Source organism: Leuciscus leuciscus (assembly GCF_965113295.1).
Source record: "Leuciscus leuciscus genome assembly, chromosome: 3".
Taxonomy (NCBI): Eukaryota; Metazoa; Chordata; class Actinopteri; order Cypriniformes; family Leuciscidae; genus Leuciscus; species Leuciscus leuciscus.
In genome coordinates this window covers 22,316,900-22,335,253 of record NC_138727.1, presented here as the reverse complement: position 1 = coordinate 22,335,253, position 18,354 = coordinate 22,316,900, and the positions used below count along the sequence as shown (strand labels likewise).

The 18,354-nt window shown below is 35.2% G+C and overlaps 1 protein-coding gene and 1 long non-coding RNA gene across 2 annotated transcripts; one reads left to right on the top strand and one right to left on the bottom strand.

Moving 5' to 3' along the window:
• Positions 1 to 54: 54 nt before the first annotated feature.
• LOC309495360 (uncharacterized protein) lies at positions 55 to 2,692 on the top strand. Its single transcript, XM_082165036.1, has 4 exons — positions 55 to 142; positions 553 to 663; positions 1,003 to 1,203; positions 2,319 to 2,692. The coding sequence occupies exons 1-4, from the start codon at positions 76 to 78 to the stop codon at positions 2,630 to 2,632; spliced, it is 693 nt and encodes a 230-aa protein (XP_082021162.1). The 5' UTR covers positions 55 to 75; the 3' UTR covers positions 2,633 to 2,692.
• Positions 2,693 to 13,797: 11,105 nt separating this feature from the next.
• LOC309495062 lies at positions 13,798 to 16,416 on the bottom strand. The gene is made up of 2 exons (XR_014204533.1): positions 15,833 to 16,416; positions 13,798 to 14,829 (listed from the first exon to the last, which is right to left on the bottom strand). It is a non-coding gene; the product is annotated as an uncharacterized lncRNA (long non-coding RNA).
• Between the last annotated feature and the right edge of the window lie 1,938 nt (positions 16,417 to 18,354).

The following is an 18,354-nucleotide window of genomic DNA, read 5'->3' as shown; positions in this document are numbered from 1 at the left end:
CAGTTTTCATGCCTGAATGTGACAGAAGATCTACAAGTTGCTGAAGAAGTAGAGAAGCATGGAGAAGACCAGATCATGCTAGATGAAGATAATGTGTCCAGCGAGGAGAGTGTACAGTGTGATGAGATGGTTCTGGCCAGTGGTAAGAGTTTAATCATTGTATTCGGTCTTGATTCTGAGAATGTAAGCATTCCTCAATTGAAATTTTGAAATATAGATATTTGCCTTAGATTTTTAACTGGTACACAGAAACGGGACCACACTTATTAAGCATACTTAATAAGCATACATTGCTTATTTTATTAACATTGATGTTTCAAGTTCATTTTTATTATCAGACAATGTCACTGATTTTAATTTAGTAGATTATTTTTAACATCATGCTTTTTTATCTTATGTTAAAATGGTATTGTCAAATAACATTTGTTTATTTATTTGTTACATTTTGTTTTATCTCTTATTGAAATCTTATTTAGCGCTTTGGTTAAAGTGGAAATCTAAGTGCTTCATAAATATGCCTTAACTCTACATTAAATATTTTGTTGATTGCAGATAAAACCAGCTACCTGAAGTTGCTGAAGAAAAATAAAAGACTGCGGAAAAAAAATAAGAAAATGCATGAGGAAATTGACATTTTGAAGAAAAAATTGAGGGCAAGAACAGGTTGGTGACTATGGCTGGGTGAGGTCTGTTAAGATGTTAGCGGAATGAAATGTAGAACTGCTTTGCGACAACAGGATGGGGCTGATTTTAAAATAAGTCATTTTTGCAAAGATTACCCATTTCTTTTCAAGCTTTAGTTCTTTGTCAGGAGATAGCAGATGCCAAAGCTTAAAATACATCCACAGTAAAAAAAATAAAATAATTACTGGCAGTTGAGGCTTATTTATAGTGTGAACTGAAGGCACTTGAATACAAATGAAAACCAGTTCACACAAAAAGTACATTTTTATAATGTGATGTTTTTTTTTTTTTTTGGTGGTGGGGGGGGGGGGGGGGCAGGGAAGTCAAAAAAGTACAAATCCCGTGATTCAGATGATTCCAGCTCCACCTCCACCTCCAGCTCCAGCTCAAGCTCCACCTCCAGCTCCACCTTCAAATCCACCTCAAGCTCCTCACTTTCATCCTCTTCGTTCTGCAAAATGAAGAAATCCCGCAAGAAGAGTAAAAAGGAGCACTGTCATCCTCTGGCAATGGCGAGAGGTACTGTTGTGTTTGGCAACCATTTTGCAATTAAGGGCCATAGTGTTACCTTTTTTTTTTTCTAACAGGAATAACTACTATTAGGGACACTTATCATTTGAAATGTTTATCCCTTGGCACACCTTCCTAGGCTTGCCAACGTCTTATTATATTTAGTAAATGAATACATAAGACTATTTCAATTAACATCAAATTTACATCATACATCAATAACAAGATACAATGATTAAATACAAATGTGTAAAAGAGTCATGATTGTTATTCTAAGAATGTTTTATAACTATGCAATTTGCTAGAATGTTGTTGGGCTTACCTCACATGTTTCTTGTTTTTCTTCAGAAATAATGGGATAGCCTGCAATAGATTAGCCAGCAGACAGGGCAGTTCACAGTAGAGTGCACATACTGGATAACAGTGTTCTTCAAATCTGACTTTGGTGGGCCTGTAGAGTTTAGCTCCATCCCTAATAATTTTTTTCTTCTTTTTTTTACTATTGATAGAATCCTGCTGTTCTTACCTGCAGTGGTTCCCAAACCCTGTTTTTGTAGCCCCCAACACTGTACATTTCACATGTCCCCATTGAACACACCCAATTCAATACTACATCTCAATTCGCCTTCATATACTACACCCTAAAAGTATACTCCTTTTGTGAGGAAAAAGTACATACATTTGAGTATGTATGAGAGGCATAGTATCCAGCTTTGGGACATAATACTTCATCATCTTTAACAGACAGCTCTGTTGCTTAGTTATGTGCATCCTGTCACCGTTTAAACTGCCCTGTCAATCATCTTATCACAGTTCCACATTCCACAGATCCACAGTCTTTCATGAGGAGAAACTCTCATGTGGATAACAATTAATAAATAGGTTTACGTATATTAAACAACATTGAATAAATATATTTTTTCAATGCATGTAGATAAGAAAGTTGTTTGGCTGGCAGTTTATATGACACAGACTTGATTCTTGTCTGTACTGTGATCATTTACAATGCTGCCTATGACAATTGGGTGGGAGTAAGCAATGCTATTTAATATATAATTGCAGTCCTATTCTAGTCAGTTTAAAGTAAATGGCTTATAATTCTGTTTTTCTTGTTTTCTTTGCAGCTCGCACAATTGACGATGTGGTACGTCGGTACCACAAAGTTGCGAAGGCCTACAAGAGTCAGGGGAGCATGAATAAGGCCTTCAAATTTGTAGGTGTGGATCGTAACACACTGGCTCTGTCTGCTCCCCTGGCTGAAATTACAATCGCAGCTCCAAAGTTTTTAAAGAGCCTCCCACCATTTAATCTCAAAAAAGAGAAGCTTTTAGATTATTCAAAGCGTTGTGCAGAATCAATGACTCCAGAGGTCCGTGCTAAAATTGAAGAGCTAAAAGCGAAAGGCAAGCTTCTGCCAATCAAGTATAAATATAGATAAGACCCTTATTTTTCAGTTGTTTTATATTGGGGCTATTGTATTATTTGTTTCTGAATCAGTCCCGGTAATATGTTTTGCTTAACAATGTTTAAAAGGCCATTTTATTTTTGTGTTGCAATCTTTTAAAACTTCAGAATAAAGTTTTGAATTGTAAAAATCTGCTCACATCTCATTAATTTCCATTATTTGTATTGACAGGCAGGTGGCTAAAGGGTAGGTACACTTAAAGTTTGGGTATATTTAATTTGTAGCCTTATGCTTTGTTTTTTTAGCACTCAAAAATCACTCGTCTATGAACAGGCTACACTCAAATAGTGTATGCAGATATCAGCGGACTGTGCTGATGACAAAAATCATGTATTTATGCTCTGAACTAGTTAATCCAATCTAAGGCACAGATGGATAAGGTAAAATAGAAATGAAGCACACTTAAGTACAATCTTGATACACTTTATTTTACGTAGTTTATACCTGTGTAATATTATGTAATTGCAATGTAATTAGGAAGTTGATGCATGTATTTAATCTGTGAACGAGTGAGTTAATTTAAACTAAGGTACATATGAATAAGGTAAGATAGAAATGAAGTACACTTAAGTACAGTCTTGATACACTTTATTTTACGTAGCTTATACCTGTGTAATATTCTGTAATTACAATGTAATTAGGAAGTTAATGCATGTATTTAAGCTGTGAACTAGTGAGTTAATTCAAACTAAGGTACATATGAATAAGGTAAGATAGAAATGAAGTACACTTAAGTACAGTCTTGATACACTTTATTTTACGTAGCTTATACCTGTGTAATATTATGTAATTGCAATGTAATTAGGAAGTTGATGCATGTATTTAAGCTGTGAACTAGTGAGTTAATTCAAACTAAGGGACATATGGATAAGGTATGTTGATACACATGAAGTACACTTAAGTACAGTCTTGATACACTTTATTTTACGTAGCTTATACCTGTGTAATGTTATGTAATTGCAATGTAATTAGGAAGTTAATGCATGTATTTAAACTGTGAACTAGTGAGTTAATTCAAACTAAGGTACAAATGGATAAGGTATGTAGATACACATGAAGTCCACTTAAGTACAGTCTTGATACACTTTATTTTACGTAGCTTATACCTGTGTAATATTATGTAATTGCAATGTAATTAGGAAGTTGATGCATGTATTTAAGCTGTGAACGAGTGAGTTAATTTAAACTAAGGTACATATGAATAAGGTAAGATAGAAATGAAGTACACTTAAGTACAGTCTTGATACACTTTATTTTACGTAGCTTATACCTGTGTAATATTCTGTAATTACAATGTAATTAGGAAGTTAATGCATGTATTTAAGCTGTGAACTAGTGAGTTCATTCAAACTAAGGTACATATGAATAAGGTAAGATAGAAATGAAGTACACTTAAGTACAGTCTTGATACACTTTATTTTACGTAGCTTATACCTGTGTAATATTATGTAATTGCAATGTAATTAGGAAGTTGATGCATGTATTTAAGCTGTGAACTAGTGAGTTAATTCAAACTAAGGGACATATGGATAAGGTATGTTGATACACATGAAGTCCACTTAAGTACAGTCTTGATACACTTTATTTTACGTAGCTTATACCTGTGTAATATTATGTAATTGCAATGTAATTAGGAAGCTAATGCATGTATTTAAGCTGTGTACTAGTGAGTAAATTAAAACTAAGGTACATATGGATAAGGTATGTAAATACAAATGAAGTCCACTTAAGTACAGTCTTGATACAATTTATTTTACATAGCTTATACGTGTGTAATATTATGTAATTGCAATGTAATTAGGAAGTTGATGCATGTATTTAAGCTGTGAACTAGTGAGTTAATTCAAACTAAGGTACATATGGATAAGGTATATTGATACACATGAAGTACACTTAACCCTCTGGGGACCAAGCTGTTTTTGGGGCCCTTGAGATGTTCTGACATGCTCTGACATTTGTGCTTTTTTCAGTTATTTATAAACATGTTAATGGCAAAGGTGTAAATTCACTCTATATAGCACAAACAGGCCTACCATAATATGCGAGCAACATGTATGTAGATGTTTGTATTTTTAAGAGAATAATGTTTATGCGTGGTTATTTAAAAAAATAAAAATGAAAGTTGCTGAAATAAGACCACAAAACTCATACAAAATATGTGCCCACAAGACTTTTGACTAATGGATGTTTTCTCTTGGAGTTCTAGCTTCAAAATTATGTGAAAATAGTCTTGCTTTATCGTTCACAAAAAAAAAATACATTGATTTAAATGGTGTAAAACAGGTTTTGCTTGGAAAGCCAATATGCGAGGGGGAGGAGTAGTTTACACCTTAGATTACCCAGTCCCACCCACTCTGCATAATGACTCTGCATAATTAGCCATTCATTCAGGTGTGACACTGACTGAGCCACAATGCAAGGACAAAATAGCCTATATATTTAGAAGAAGACTTATATTGACCATTTAAGATTTTGCTTACATCTATCTTGTAAATATGTTTTGCTATTTTATTAAAAAGGTTACAATTACAACAATAATTACAATTTCAGCAATATTTCTGCAAAAAAAGTACTCTTTCTTTGTAAAAAAAAAAAAAAAAAAGATTATAGGCCTACATTTTATCATATGTATTCATTAGTTTGAATATAGCCAACATTGGAACATCTTAGTCTATGACTTTATTTTTGACAAAATAGTATTTTATATATATGAGCAGAAAAGCTTATTTGATGTGACAGTATATTCTACAGTAAAAACTGTACCCAAATCTAGTCAACAAAATGTTGTCTTTCATACTTCGCCTGACTGTAACGCAGTAACTGTAACTGTAAAAGCAGTTTATTCTTTCACACACAGACGCGCGATTCATATTTAGGCTAAACAGTCTTTACAAATATGTACCCTTCATTCATCTCACAGAAACGCTATTCATATTATAGAAACGCGATTCATCTTTTTGTTTACATAAGCCTACAACGTTATTCCATAACGTTATTCCACATTAACACTTGAGAAAGGATAACTTAGCCTACCTCACTCCTCAGCGGGATCTGCTCCTCATATCAGCACGGAAAATTTTCTCCATAAGGTAGGCTATATTATGCCTCTTTGTTTACAGCTGATGTGGGGGCGTTTCACAGACTGAAATGGTTCTCAGAATTTGCGTTTGAATAGCACGCGCTCTCCGGGGCGTGGTCAAATTACTTTTGAATGGCTCCTAATGAGCTCGACTGGAGTCGCTCTCTTTTTATACAGATTACAGAAGCTGATAATATTTGTTTTTTATATAAATTACTTCATTTAAAAGCTGCGATCTCAAGCTTTATGCCCGTGGGTCTGTTTGCCTGTTTGACTGAATTTTCGCGGAGTTATAGATAATTTTCGAACGCGTTTCAAATGGGAGTTTACTGACAGAGAGAAGGCAGAAATAGCATCATGTTAGTTTTTCTTTATTTGTCAAAAAGCAAAACACTTTATTTGTATTGTGAGTATACAGAAAAAAAATAGAAACTGAACAGGATCGATTGATGTATTACACGAAAATGAAAGATCAAAATTAACAGAGCATTTTGTGTTTATTTTTCATTGCTAAAAAAAAAAACGAGCAAAACGCGCGGGCGCGTTTTTGGTCCCCAGAGGGTTAAGTACAGTCTTGATACACTTTATTTTACGTAGCTTATACCTGTGTAATGTTATGTAATTGCAATGTAATTAGGAAGTTAATGCATGTATTTAAACTGTGAACTAGTGAGTTAATTCAAACTAAGGTACAAATGGATAAGGTATGTAGATACACATGAAGTCCACTTAAGTACAGTCTTGATACACTTTATTTTACGTAGCTTATACCTGTGTAATATTATGTAATTGCAATGTAATTAGGAAGCTAATGCATGTATTTAAGCTGTGAACTAGTGAGTAAATTAAAACTAAGGTACATATGGATAAGGTATGTAAATACAAATGAAGTCCACTTAAGTACAGTCTTGATACAATTTATTTTACATAGCTTATACATGTGTAATATTATGTAATTGCAATGTAATTAGGAAGCTAATGCATGTATTTAAGCTGTGAACTAGTGAGTTAATTCAAACTAAGGTACATATGGATAAGGTATGTAGATACACATGAAGTCCACTTAAGAACAGTCTTGATACACTTAATATTACACTACGTAAAATAATGTAATTGCAATGTAATTAGGAAGTTAATGCATGTATTTAAGCTGTGAACTAGTGAGTTAATTCAAACTAAGGTACATATGGATAAGGTATGTAAATACAAATGAAGTACAGTCTTGATACACTTTATTTTATGTAGCTTATACCTGTGTAATATTATGTAATTGCAATGTAATTAGGAAGCTAATGCATGCATTTAAGCTGTGAAAGTGAGTTAATTCAAACTAAGGTACATGTGTGGTACTAAGTACTTTCTTACATAATTACAGTGTACCAAGTTTGTAACATGTATGTAACAGACTCGGCTTGTTACATATGTGTAACAGTAGCTGCCTATTACATGTGTGTAATTACAATCTGTAAGTACAGGCTGTACCATAACTTAGTTACATGTTAATTACATTTTGGTACATGTAATTACAATGTTTATTACTAAGTAATTAACTAAGTAATTACTCTGTATCAAGGACACCGTAAAATAAAGTGTTACCCAGTTCTGTTCACAGGAATTTTAGTGGGTGCTGCATTTCTTACTGCTGGTACAAGACTGGAATCAGAGTGATATTCGTTCAAAATATCTTGAACTTCTCGCACAGACCATGTGGCAATTGTTTTAGATCGAAAGGTGATGGCAAGCTCTTTACACGGGCAGTGTCTGATGAACATGCGTGTTACCTCTGTTCCTCGACAATCCAGTACTTTACCCTGTTCTTTCAAGCGCTCAGCAGCGACATCAACTGCACGGTTTAGCCTGATCCAGTACCCGTAAGCATCCTCATCTGGTCTGGGTAAGGTGGTATAAAAGTCAGCCAGTGGGAGAGGAGAACAAGGAGCAGCTTCGAAGTGTTTCCTGAGAATACTAAAGATTGCATCAGGGTTATGCACAATGTTGGGGAAATATTGGGGATATTTTGGGGATATTTAATTTAATTTTATCAATCAATAAATTCCTCTTGAAACAAACTTTGTTGTATTATTTTAATTTAATACTGTGAAGCTGCTTTGATGCAATCTGTATTGTGAAAAGCGCTATACAAATAAACTTGACTTGACAATGTCAATGTCACAGTTTTTTATGCCAAACTTGACCACATCCCTTGCTTTGCCTCTCAGATGGACCATAATCTCCTCCGCTTGATGCTCTTTCCTCAAATTATTGCGTTTTATATAGTCTCTCATGGTATCTATCCACTCATTTAAGTCAACAGCATCAGAAACTTCTCCCCTGAAGCTAGGAGGTTCTCTCACATTTCTGGAAAAGGACAACTGGCTTTGTATCAGGTCCAGCATTTGTGAAGCTGATCCATCTGCAGTCACATTTTTGGAAGAATTGTCAACTGAATGTGCGTCAACTTTACGTGTTGGGCTTAGTCTGGTGACAATGCTATCAGAAATTTGCTGACCAACTTGGCTGATTATGTCAGTCATTGCAGTGATTACATTTGGTGGCTGTGAATTAGGGCATGGAGTAGACGAAAACACACCCTGCTGCCCTCTTGAAGCATCTGATTCATAACTTGTGGATAGGCCCTCACAAACTAATGGATCTGAATCTGAAGTGTTACTGTCTATGACTACATGAGCTTCATTCTGTACACCAGGCCCACTGAACTGTAATGTCTTTGGCACTTTCAATAAACCCCATCCTCTACCTTTACTACCACAGACTGGAGTGTGATAATTATCAAGACCACTCATAATGAATATCAGTACTTGTAAAAAAAATGAATACAATAAATCAAAACATAAAATGTGCTGTTGTCTCTATAGCAAATTGTCCTTAGCAAATGTTGCAAACTGCTTGAGTGCAGTCACTGAATGAAAAAAATTGTCTCTTTTTTTTTTTAGTTCTTCAAAAAAAACAAACAAAAAAAAAACAACCTGTTCTTGAGCAAAATTATGTCCACCTGACTCCAGCGGAAGCTTTAAGATGAACCCTCGGCCGCTTCGGGAAACATCTTGATTGAAGAAACAACGGGTCACGGCACCAATGTGACTGTGTGTGTTTGTGTGCGGATGGAATCACACGGAGAGCAGGTGGATGTAGGGATGGGTACCGAAACCCGGTATTAAACGGGCCCCGGTGCTGAATTTTGAAAGACCGCTGCATCGTTAAGCTCGGATGTTATCGGTTCTGCTGTCGGTACTGGAGAAATTATGAAAGTAGCCTACACGTGCTATTTATTATTGCTATTAAGAAATTATTATCTTGCGAATATATATTGAACCATTTGTCTGTGATGCATTTTTGCTAAAGAGAGAGAGAGAGAGAGAGTGTGTGTGTGTGTGTGTGTGTGTGTGTGTGTGTGTGTGTGTGTGTGTGTGAGAGAGAGAGAGAGCGAGAGCGAGAGCGAGCGATCTTTCACGCAAAGCCACGCCGCGCGCAACACAACAGCCCTGCTTAATGAGTGACGATGAGGACAGAACATTCAAAAGGTTACACTTTAGATCTTTGATATTAAACTAATTTTATTTTAGATTTAGATTTTGGCTTCCAATGATTATAAAAAAGAAGATATTTGAGGTGTAACCATTAAAAACTAATAACTAAGCCACATTCTCTCCAGCGCAACTTCCTTTGCAGCGTATCTCTCCAGCGTCATTTCTCCCTAAAACCCAAAAGTAACGTCAGAATCTGCACGATCGGTGATTGTTGTAAAATGTAGTCTATACTGTTGCTAAACTGCGGGACGCGTTTGATAATAAAAGGCTATTAAAAGTACCAAAATTGACGCAATAGACGCTGTTCCAAAATGCGGCGCACGCTCCGAAACACACCGCAACGAGACAAACAACGTATATTTTGGGCTTCGTGTGCGCATCTAAACGATCAAATACACAAATATGTCAAAATGGCCGTCTTGGAGATTCACTTAAATACAGTTTATGTCTTAAATCGGTGTAAATAGTTGGGAGAAAATATGAGGCTTAATAATGATTAGATCTGCATTTGGTCTTAAAGAGGCAGCAGTCTAATAAACCTGCTGACGATTGCTCCATTAATGTGAATCAAACAACAAAAGGCAAAGAGAAAATCAGTCACAGCTCTTGAATGATATAAGCTTTAATCTATCTATGATAAACTATGCAGTGTTATTTTACATCTGACTTTATTAGATGTCTTTTTAACCCATATTACTCCTGAACAGTAATGTCAGTAGACATTAAAGCACTGGGTATATAATTTGTATATTTGTTTTATTGTATACTTTTTTTTTTTTTTGACCATGTGTTTGTACTTTGTTTTTGGCGTCCTGTCTGTCTATATAAAACACAAAAGCCTGCACCCTTCTGCATAACATACATGTTTTATTTGTTTTGTTAAAGCATTGCTTTTTCTTTTGCTATAGATATTTATTTTACATTTCAAAATATAAAGCAATATTAATTATGTTCTAAATTATTTTTCCCCCTTTTTTTAATATAACAAAAAGAACCGATAAGAATACCGTTAAAGTACCGGATCGATAAGGAGTATCGGTAAGAGTAGTAATACCGTTAAAACCTTAACGATACCCATCCCTAGGTGGATGGTTACTCAAGATCTCTTTACTGAGCCTGGAACAGACAGACTGGGACAAACAGGACCAAAAGCTGGTTTAAGGACAGTGCATCACGCATCAATGTTGCTCATAGATCAGCAGCGAGAGATGTGAAACTCTGCTGAATATACATTTTTACAAAGTGATCGTATAGTGGAATTTAACTCAAAATAAAACATACATTAAAATATAAAAAATAAAGTACAAATAACTGTGTCTGTTCTCATTTCTCATAAATTCACAAATACAGAGAAACTAAATTTAAGCAACCATCATTTTGTATATTTTTGTATAAAATGGAATACAGAAAGAAAAGAACGGCCACTAAAATGGCGCAGTTACACAGTTCAGCACGTGCGAGCACATAGCACATGTGATAATGCTAACACTCAGTTCGACTAATATATTCTTACACAGAACATGACAAATCCGAATATAAAACATACCTGGGACAAACAGGACCAAAAGCTGGTTTAAGGACAGTGCATCACGCATCAATGTTGCTCATAGATCTTAAATGAAATCGGAGATTCGGAGTTCACAAGCAGGTTAACACACACACACACACACACACACACACACACACACACACACACACACACACACACACACACACACACACACACACACACACACACACACACACACACACACACTCTCATCACATTTCATCATCGCAAATAACACATTTGACTCGACTGACATAACTAGGGACTGACCAGGCGCGGAGTTTGCGGGGGGGCAGGGGGAGCATTGCCCCCCCTGGTGAAACGGGTAATTGCATTTAAAAAAATAATAATAATTGCATTTAAAAAAAAAAAGAGATATTATAAATATTTTAAATAACACAAAACAACTAAATGGTGGTAGGTAATCTGATTTCATATAGGCCTACTGCTTTAGTAAAAAAAATAAATTAAAAAAATTCGGGGCTCTGGGTCATGTGACTTCACATCGAAAGCGACATTACGGCTCACCCCTATGCTCTCACCTGAGACCATTATCGACGCATATGCAGGACGCAAAAAACGAAAATTACTGTTGCACTAGTCTGGACAATGTCTAGGTCTGTAAGTTTTATTTCTCTGCCAAATAACTGCTTAAGCTGGAGAAACTCAACACACTGCTTTCAATATGCTGTTCAATATGATTCAAAAGTGGAGAGTATTGTGTTCATTTTTCCCTCTCAAAATGTTTTAAATGTTTCATGAAGTACAACAAAATGCGAAATATAACTTGTTTTTTAATCACTCTCATTGCCACAATGTGTTTAGAAAAAAGGAAAGAAAAACCTTAAAAATCTTTTCGTTTTGGTTGAAGATAATATTTTAACAGTGCAAAAGTGGTCCACATTTCATTGATCCTAATTGTGTCCGAACGAAGATGCGATGCGAAGTCCAGTAGTGACGTTCTACCTGTTTACAAATATGATTGTATTGTTGTACTGTTTTTTCTTGGGTTAAAAATAAATGTGTTTATTTAGCATGTTTGTTTTGTCCATACAGTATGTGCGAGTTCCCCAATTGATAGGCCATGCAGGACCCTATGGAAGCTTGTTTCCGCCACAAAATAAAACATTTTAAAAGATAATTGCTACTTTTTATCTCACAATTGCGACATCTCGCAATTCTGACTTTATTTCTCAGAGATATAAAGTCAGAATTGCGTGAAATAAAGTCGCAATTGCGTGTTATAAAGTCAGAATTCTGACTTTTTTTTCTCGCAATTGCGACTATCACGCAATTCTGACTTTATAACACGCAATTCTGACTTTATAACACGCAATTGCGACTTTATTTCACACAATTCAGACTTTATATCTCTGAGAAATAAAGTCAGAATTGCGAGATGTTGCAATTGTGAGATAAAAAGTCCAATTCTAAGGGAAAAAAAGACAGACTTTTTTTTTTTTGACCTCAGAATAGTTTATATCTCACAATTCTGACTTTATAACACGCAATTGCGACTTTATATCACGCAATTCTGACTTTATATCTCCCAATTGCGACTTTATATCACGCAATTCTGACTTTATATCTCCCATTTTGCGACTTTATAGGGGTCGGAATTATTATTATTTATTTATTATTCAGTGGCGGAAACAAGCTTCTATAGGTCCCAGCTGCTACAATGATCTTTTTTTTTTTTTTTTTTTTTTTTTGCCCCCCCTGGCTCGAATGTCAAACTCCGCCTATGGGACTGACAGGCACATGAAGTAAACTTGTGTGTAGTTTAAAAGTCCAACCTTACACTTGAAAACAATCTAAACTCAGTTTTTATGACGCAGCGCTTATTGATGCAACTTACCAGCAGCTAGAGATGTGAAACTCTGCTGGTGGTGACGTATGGAGCTATTCTTGTGCCAATACAAATGAACGTAGCTTTTCAAGAAACTAATGAAAATATAAATTGAAACTAAATAAATTATCTCTAAAACTGAAAAAGAATAAATCGCAGGCAAATTTTTTGACTTCGTTTTTAATACACTGCATGTTTTGCTAACTATTTCTCATATTTCAATCGCTGATCTGAACTTACAAATGCGCTCCCAGAGTTTTCATTTACGCTTCTGAAGTTTTCGTTTACGCTCCCAGAGTTTTCGTTCGGCGTTCTGACACATTTCTCTCGTGGGGGCGGGGCTAGTAGCAGTGTGTTCTCATTGGTTACTGAGCTTTTGATTGATAGCTTCGTGACCTGGAAGTGAAGACGTCAGTGGTGTGTTTATGTGTGGATGTGAGCGTCTGTAATCGCAGCTTTCTATTTCATTTTAGTGATAAGTTATGTTTGTTTTTTAATTTTATCTGTATTTACCTGCTGCTACTACTTAGTTACTACTACTTACTACTACTCACAAGAGATCTATTCAGTCTATTCAGGTGTAATTGCACATTAAAGTACTGTCTGTATTTTGTAGTTCTAATATTGTAGTGTCCAATGTTTTCGGAGAATATTTGTTTATTCCTGATGATTATTTTGCATGTTAGGCTCTGACTAGGTTCAGCTGTTACAATTTAAACAGAATATTAGCAAACGTGTGTGATATATCCAGCCGTCAAGAAAGTCAAACTTCAACCAGGTAATCAAGGTTGGCAGCCATGGCCATCACACTACTCATTGTTAGCATGATATACGTTTACACCATCAAAATTAATGATCACTTAAATAAGAGGAATTTAAACAATATGAAAATTACAGTCGTGGCCTGCTGTTAGATACAGACCTCAAAGGGCATTTCATTGCATATGTCACACAAAGAATGTTCTTGTTGCCATTTTTTTTTAAATAGATAATTATATTTAGTTATTTCATTTAATTAACATTTTCATTTAATTTAAATATATTTTAACAATCATCAACCGTTTCAATCGTGACTTATACAACCAGTTAAATTAATGTAATTGAAAATATGAATTCAAATAAATGTACATTCTTTATTGTCACTAAAGCATACACACAAGTATCAGAGTGAAGGTCTTGGATGCAATTATGTTGTGACAGGAAAGACCAGAATCCACAAAACATTAACTGCATAATATACATGTAATGCACAGTATTCTGATGATATACATTACTATACAAAATGCACAATTACAAATACAGAATACATTTTAAAAATTCATATACATTTTAAATGTTGCAATGATTCTTTAAACAGTTCCTGATGCAGTACAAGTAACAAAGCAGTGACTGGACACAAGCAGAACAAGGATAGTCCACCCAAAACATGAGCATTCTCTCATCATTTACTCTCCTTCATGCCATCCCAGATGTATATGACTTTCTTCTTCATATAAACCTGGACAAAGAGTTTTAAGGAAATAATCCTTCTCTGTGAGTCCATAATACAAGTGGATTGTAACCCATGTACGTAAGATTTTTAATAGTTAAAACAGTTTACATTATTATTATTTTATCTAGCCTATTGTTTGACTTCAGAAGGCATTGATTCATCCACTGAGGTCGCATGGATTATCGTCACGCTCACTGTGTGTGGTTTTTAAAGCGTCTTTAGGACTCGCAGAGATGGATTACTTTCCTTACAATCTTAATTCGTGTTTATCTGTAGAAAGAAAGTAAAATGCATCTGGGACAGCATGAGGGTGAGTAAAATAAGAGAGAATTGTATTTTTGGGTGAACTATCCCCTCAACATTCATATGCTGTTGGTATGCTAATCCAAGATCAGCATAGTTTAATAAGAATAAAGTGAAACCTCTTGTGTACTTGCGAACTATGTTTGTTTTAATCTAGAGGAAATTTAAATATTTGCTAGTTTATATTAAAATAAATCAGGTGTCTGAAGATCAAGATCCCAGTCATTCAAAGGTGATGTGTCTGAACAAAGTAAGATTATTGTCTGATGGGGACAGTGGATCTCTGGTACTATCACTCCATCCTCTGTGTCAGCATCAGAATTTTGTTTATGGAAAAGTTGCTCCACTCCCTGGAAAATGAGAGAAGAAATGTATTATAATCTAACAATACAAACTGCTTTGAACTCCCCATACAGTAACAATTTGCAGACTTAAAATATTTATTATATATATTTAAGGGATTTTACAGTACTAAATATTTACCTCGGAGTCAAGCAGCATTTATCATCTGTAATACTGTTGTGTAACCAGTAGATGGCTGTATTGCCCTATAAACATATGGATGTGTATTCCCTAGTTGCTGGATGTTTTCAGTCATAATTACTTGCATGTATTAAGTTTTTAATGTGGACATATATTTATTATTAAAGACTATTAAAGATTTAACATTTGTCAAAGAAATGTTCATTTGAAGTGCTTTTTTTCATTATTATTAGTCAAATATGGACACAGAAAAAGCAATTTGTTACTCATACTAGATACATATAATAGCTTTATCAGTCATCTTTATCACACAAAAGTAATCAGAATAAATACTGCGACCAGGGCGATACTTCAAAATAATTGAGTGTTTACATATTACGAACAGAGACGTGGTCTGTGGTCAACTCGTGTCTCTCCTCTTTAAAAAACTTTGCATCGCAAATTAATCAGCAATTGAGAAATTCAGGTTTAAATTGCTTTATTGGCATGGTAAAAAAGGCTTTAGATTGCCAAAATTGAATCAGGCAGTGATTGACAGCACTCTGGTCCTATGGCATCAGTCATTGACTGATACAGTACAGATAGGCTACTGTACAGTACTCTGGCTCAATGTTGTTTGGGGTGGCTGGGGGGAAAATATGATCTAATCGAAGAAAATATGATCTAATCGAAGACTGTAACCGAATGTAGATAAACAAGTCATGTAATGATTGGGCTAACAGTTAAATCAAGACAACACAGCTCAGCTGTATAATGTTATGGGCTCTCACTGAGCTCTAAAATGCCTCTCCACCTGAAAAAAGCCAGTACTGTATTATAAATAGTATTAGTATAGTATAAAAAAAATTAATAAAAAAAAATCAGACTTACCACGAGTAGGCTAACGTTATCCAGTATCCTCCTGATATAGCGACGATGACTAATGATAAATATCATTCGTCTGTAGGCTACTATTCCTTCTATAAGAGATCATCTCAACAATATAGTGTAGCAGCAAATAATTACAGATATAAACTTAATATCACTAAAATGAAATAGAAAGCTGCGATTACAGACGCTCACATCCACACATAAACACACCACTGACGTCTTCACTTCCAGGTCACGAAGCTATCAATCAAAAGCTCAGTAACCAATGAGAACACACTGCTACTAGCCCCGCCCCCACGAGAGAAATGTGTCAGAACGGCGAACGAAAACTCTGGGAGCGTAAACGAAAACTTCAGAAGCGTAAATGAAAACTCTGGAAGCGCATTTGTAAGTTCAGATCAGCGATTGAAATATGAGAAATAGTTAGCAAAACATGCAGTGTATTAAAAACGAAGTCAAAAAATTTGCCTGCGATTTATTCTTTTTCAGTTTTAGAGATAATTTATTTAGTTTCAATTTATATTTTCATTAGTTTCTTGAAAAGCTACGTTCATTTTTATTGGCACAAGAATAGCTCCATAGTGACGTAGCTCCGCCCTTAATATCACGCACGCAAATGCAAGGGACGCAACAGCCAATGTCGAGTTTTCCCAGTTAATGCATGAATTTAATAGCATTATTTAAACTCCGTTACATATATATATATATATATATATATATATATATATATATATATATATATATATATATATATAATTGGTTCACAGTTTTTTTGTTTTTGTTTTTTTGTTGTTTTTTCCACAAATTGTGCTTGCAAATTGTATAATATAAACATTTCTAGTAATTGTTAATTGTTCTCATACTGTATTTTCAGATTTGGAATATATTCTCTACGCAAATGTGTCACTAATAAAGCATAATAAAATTGTTTAAAGAGAAGGCTTATATTGACCTTTTAAGATTTTGTTTACATCTATCCTTGTATATATATATATATATATATTTATTTATTTTGTTTATTAAAAAGGTTATACAATTACAACAACATTTAAAATTGTAACAATTTTTCCAGTGTAATCTTTCTTTGTAAAAACTAAAGTATAATTTTTTATATATACGTAATTCAATTCATATGAGCAGAAATTGGCAACATTATAAGCTTATTTGATGTGGCAGTATTTTACAGTAAAAACTTTATAATCTATCCGATTTTGTAGTCGATTTTTACTCATCTCAGTATAGCAATAGAGTTTGGTAAAAGCTGTTCATTCATTCACACACAAAAACGCGATTCATTTTTAAACAGTATTTTTGCCAGCTGTAGTAGCTCCACAACAGCACGCATCTGTGCGTTCATTCATTCACACACAGAAACGCGATTCATATTTAAACAGTCTTTTTGCGTACAGACACTTGCGATTAGAACAAAGCAAATAGAACTGACCTACTCCTCAGCCGGACCCGTCGCTCCTCGAAATGAAACTTCCAGAACTTCTGAGGTAAATTTTCCAGGATTATTATCAAGATAGTTGTATTCCTCACAGCGTCGTAAAGTACAGTCTGAAAGTGAACTCGCGGTGTGTGTTATCCAGCTGATGTGGGCGTTTCACAGGTTTGTATGGATCGCCTCACATTTGCGTTTGAATAGCACGCGCTCTCCGTGGGCGGAGTCACATTAAATTTAATGAGCTGAGATACTGACATCTCTCTCTTTTCATACATATTACATAAACTGTGAATATTTGTCATGGGTAATGGAGGTGGTGAAGAGAGATGAACCCAAACGCAGACGATATGCTGACACTCAAGGTTTATTTCTACACAAACATAAAACAAAACCCATGAGGGGGCAAAACAGGACTGTCACAGAGATCAACACGCAATGTTTGACAATCAACCGACACAGGACAGCAAACATGAGGGGATTAAATGTGACCCGTCACGGAAACCAGGGACACAAGTCGGCAGCACAACTTTCGAGCAAAATGAGAAAATGTTAGTTTTTTTCAAAAATGTTGATTTTCGCTTTTTTGCAGAATCTGCTAGTTGAGATCACGAAGAAGCCTCTCCATGTTTGAGATAGTAGTATTGGTATATTTAAAAGCGAACATTTTAAGGTTGAAATCGGCTTGTTTTTCTGAGCTTCTAGCACGCAGTAGGGGCGTGTCATTGTCAGTGTGTATTTCCATACTGGATAAGCCGGCTTTTGTTTCTTTTGTTATTGACCCCGCCCTCCAAGGGATCAGCGTGGCTACTTATGCAGCGTTTTGGCCTGCTCTCTCTGATATCAAAATTCAAAGAAAATGGATGCCGCAAAGATTATCACAGATGAGCTGAACCGTGGCCGTTACACAAATGTTTTGAAGCACTTCTTCGACAAGCCGGATGCTTAAGAACAAGCGTTCACTGATTCTGAAGACGATCTGAGCGACAATGAAAGCGGCATAAGACTGAATAATATCCCTAATCTACAACTGAGCGAAGATGAAGACGAGGAAGAATGTATCGGACTGGCATCAGAC

Excerpts from the sequence above, each read along its gene's own strand:
- LOC309495360 (XM_082165036.1), top strand. The coding sequence starts at position 76 with ATGCTAGATGAAGATAATGTGTCCAGCGAGGAGAGTGTACAGTGTGAT. Across the intron at positions 143-552 it reads TGAGATGGTTCTGGCCAGTG|ATAAAACCAGCTACCTGAAG; the intron begins GTAAGAGTTTAA and ends TGTTGATTGCAG. Across the intron at positions 1,204-2,318 it reads TCCTCTGGCAATGGCGAGAG|CTCGCACAATTGACGATGTG; the intron begins GTACTGTTGTGT and ends TTTTCTTTGCAG.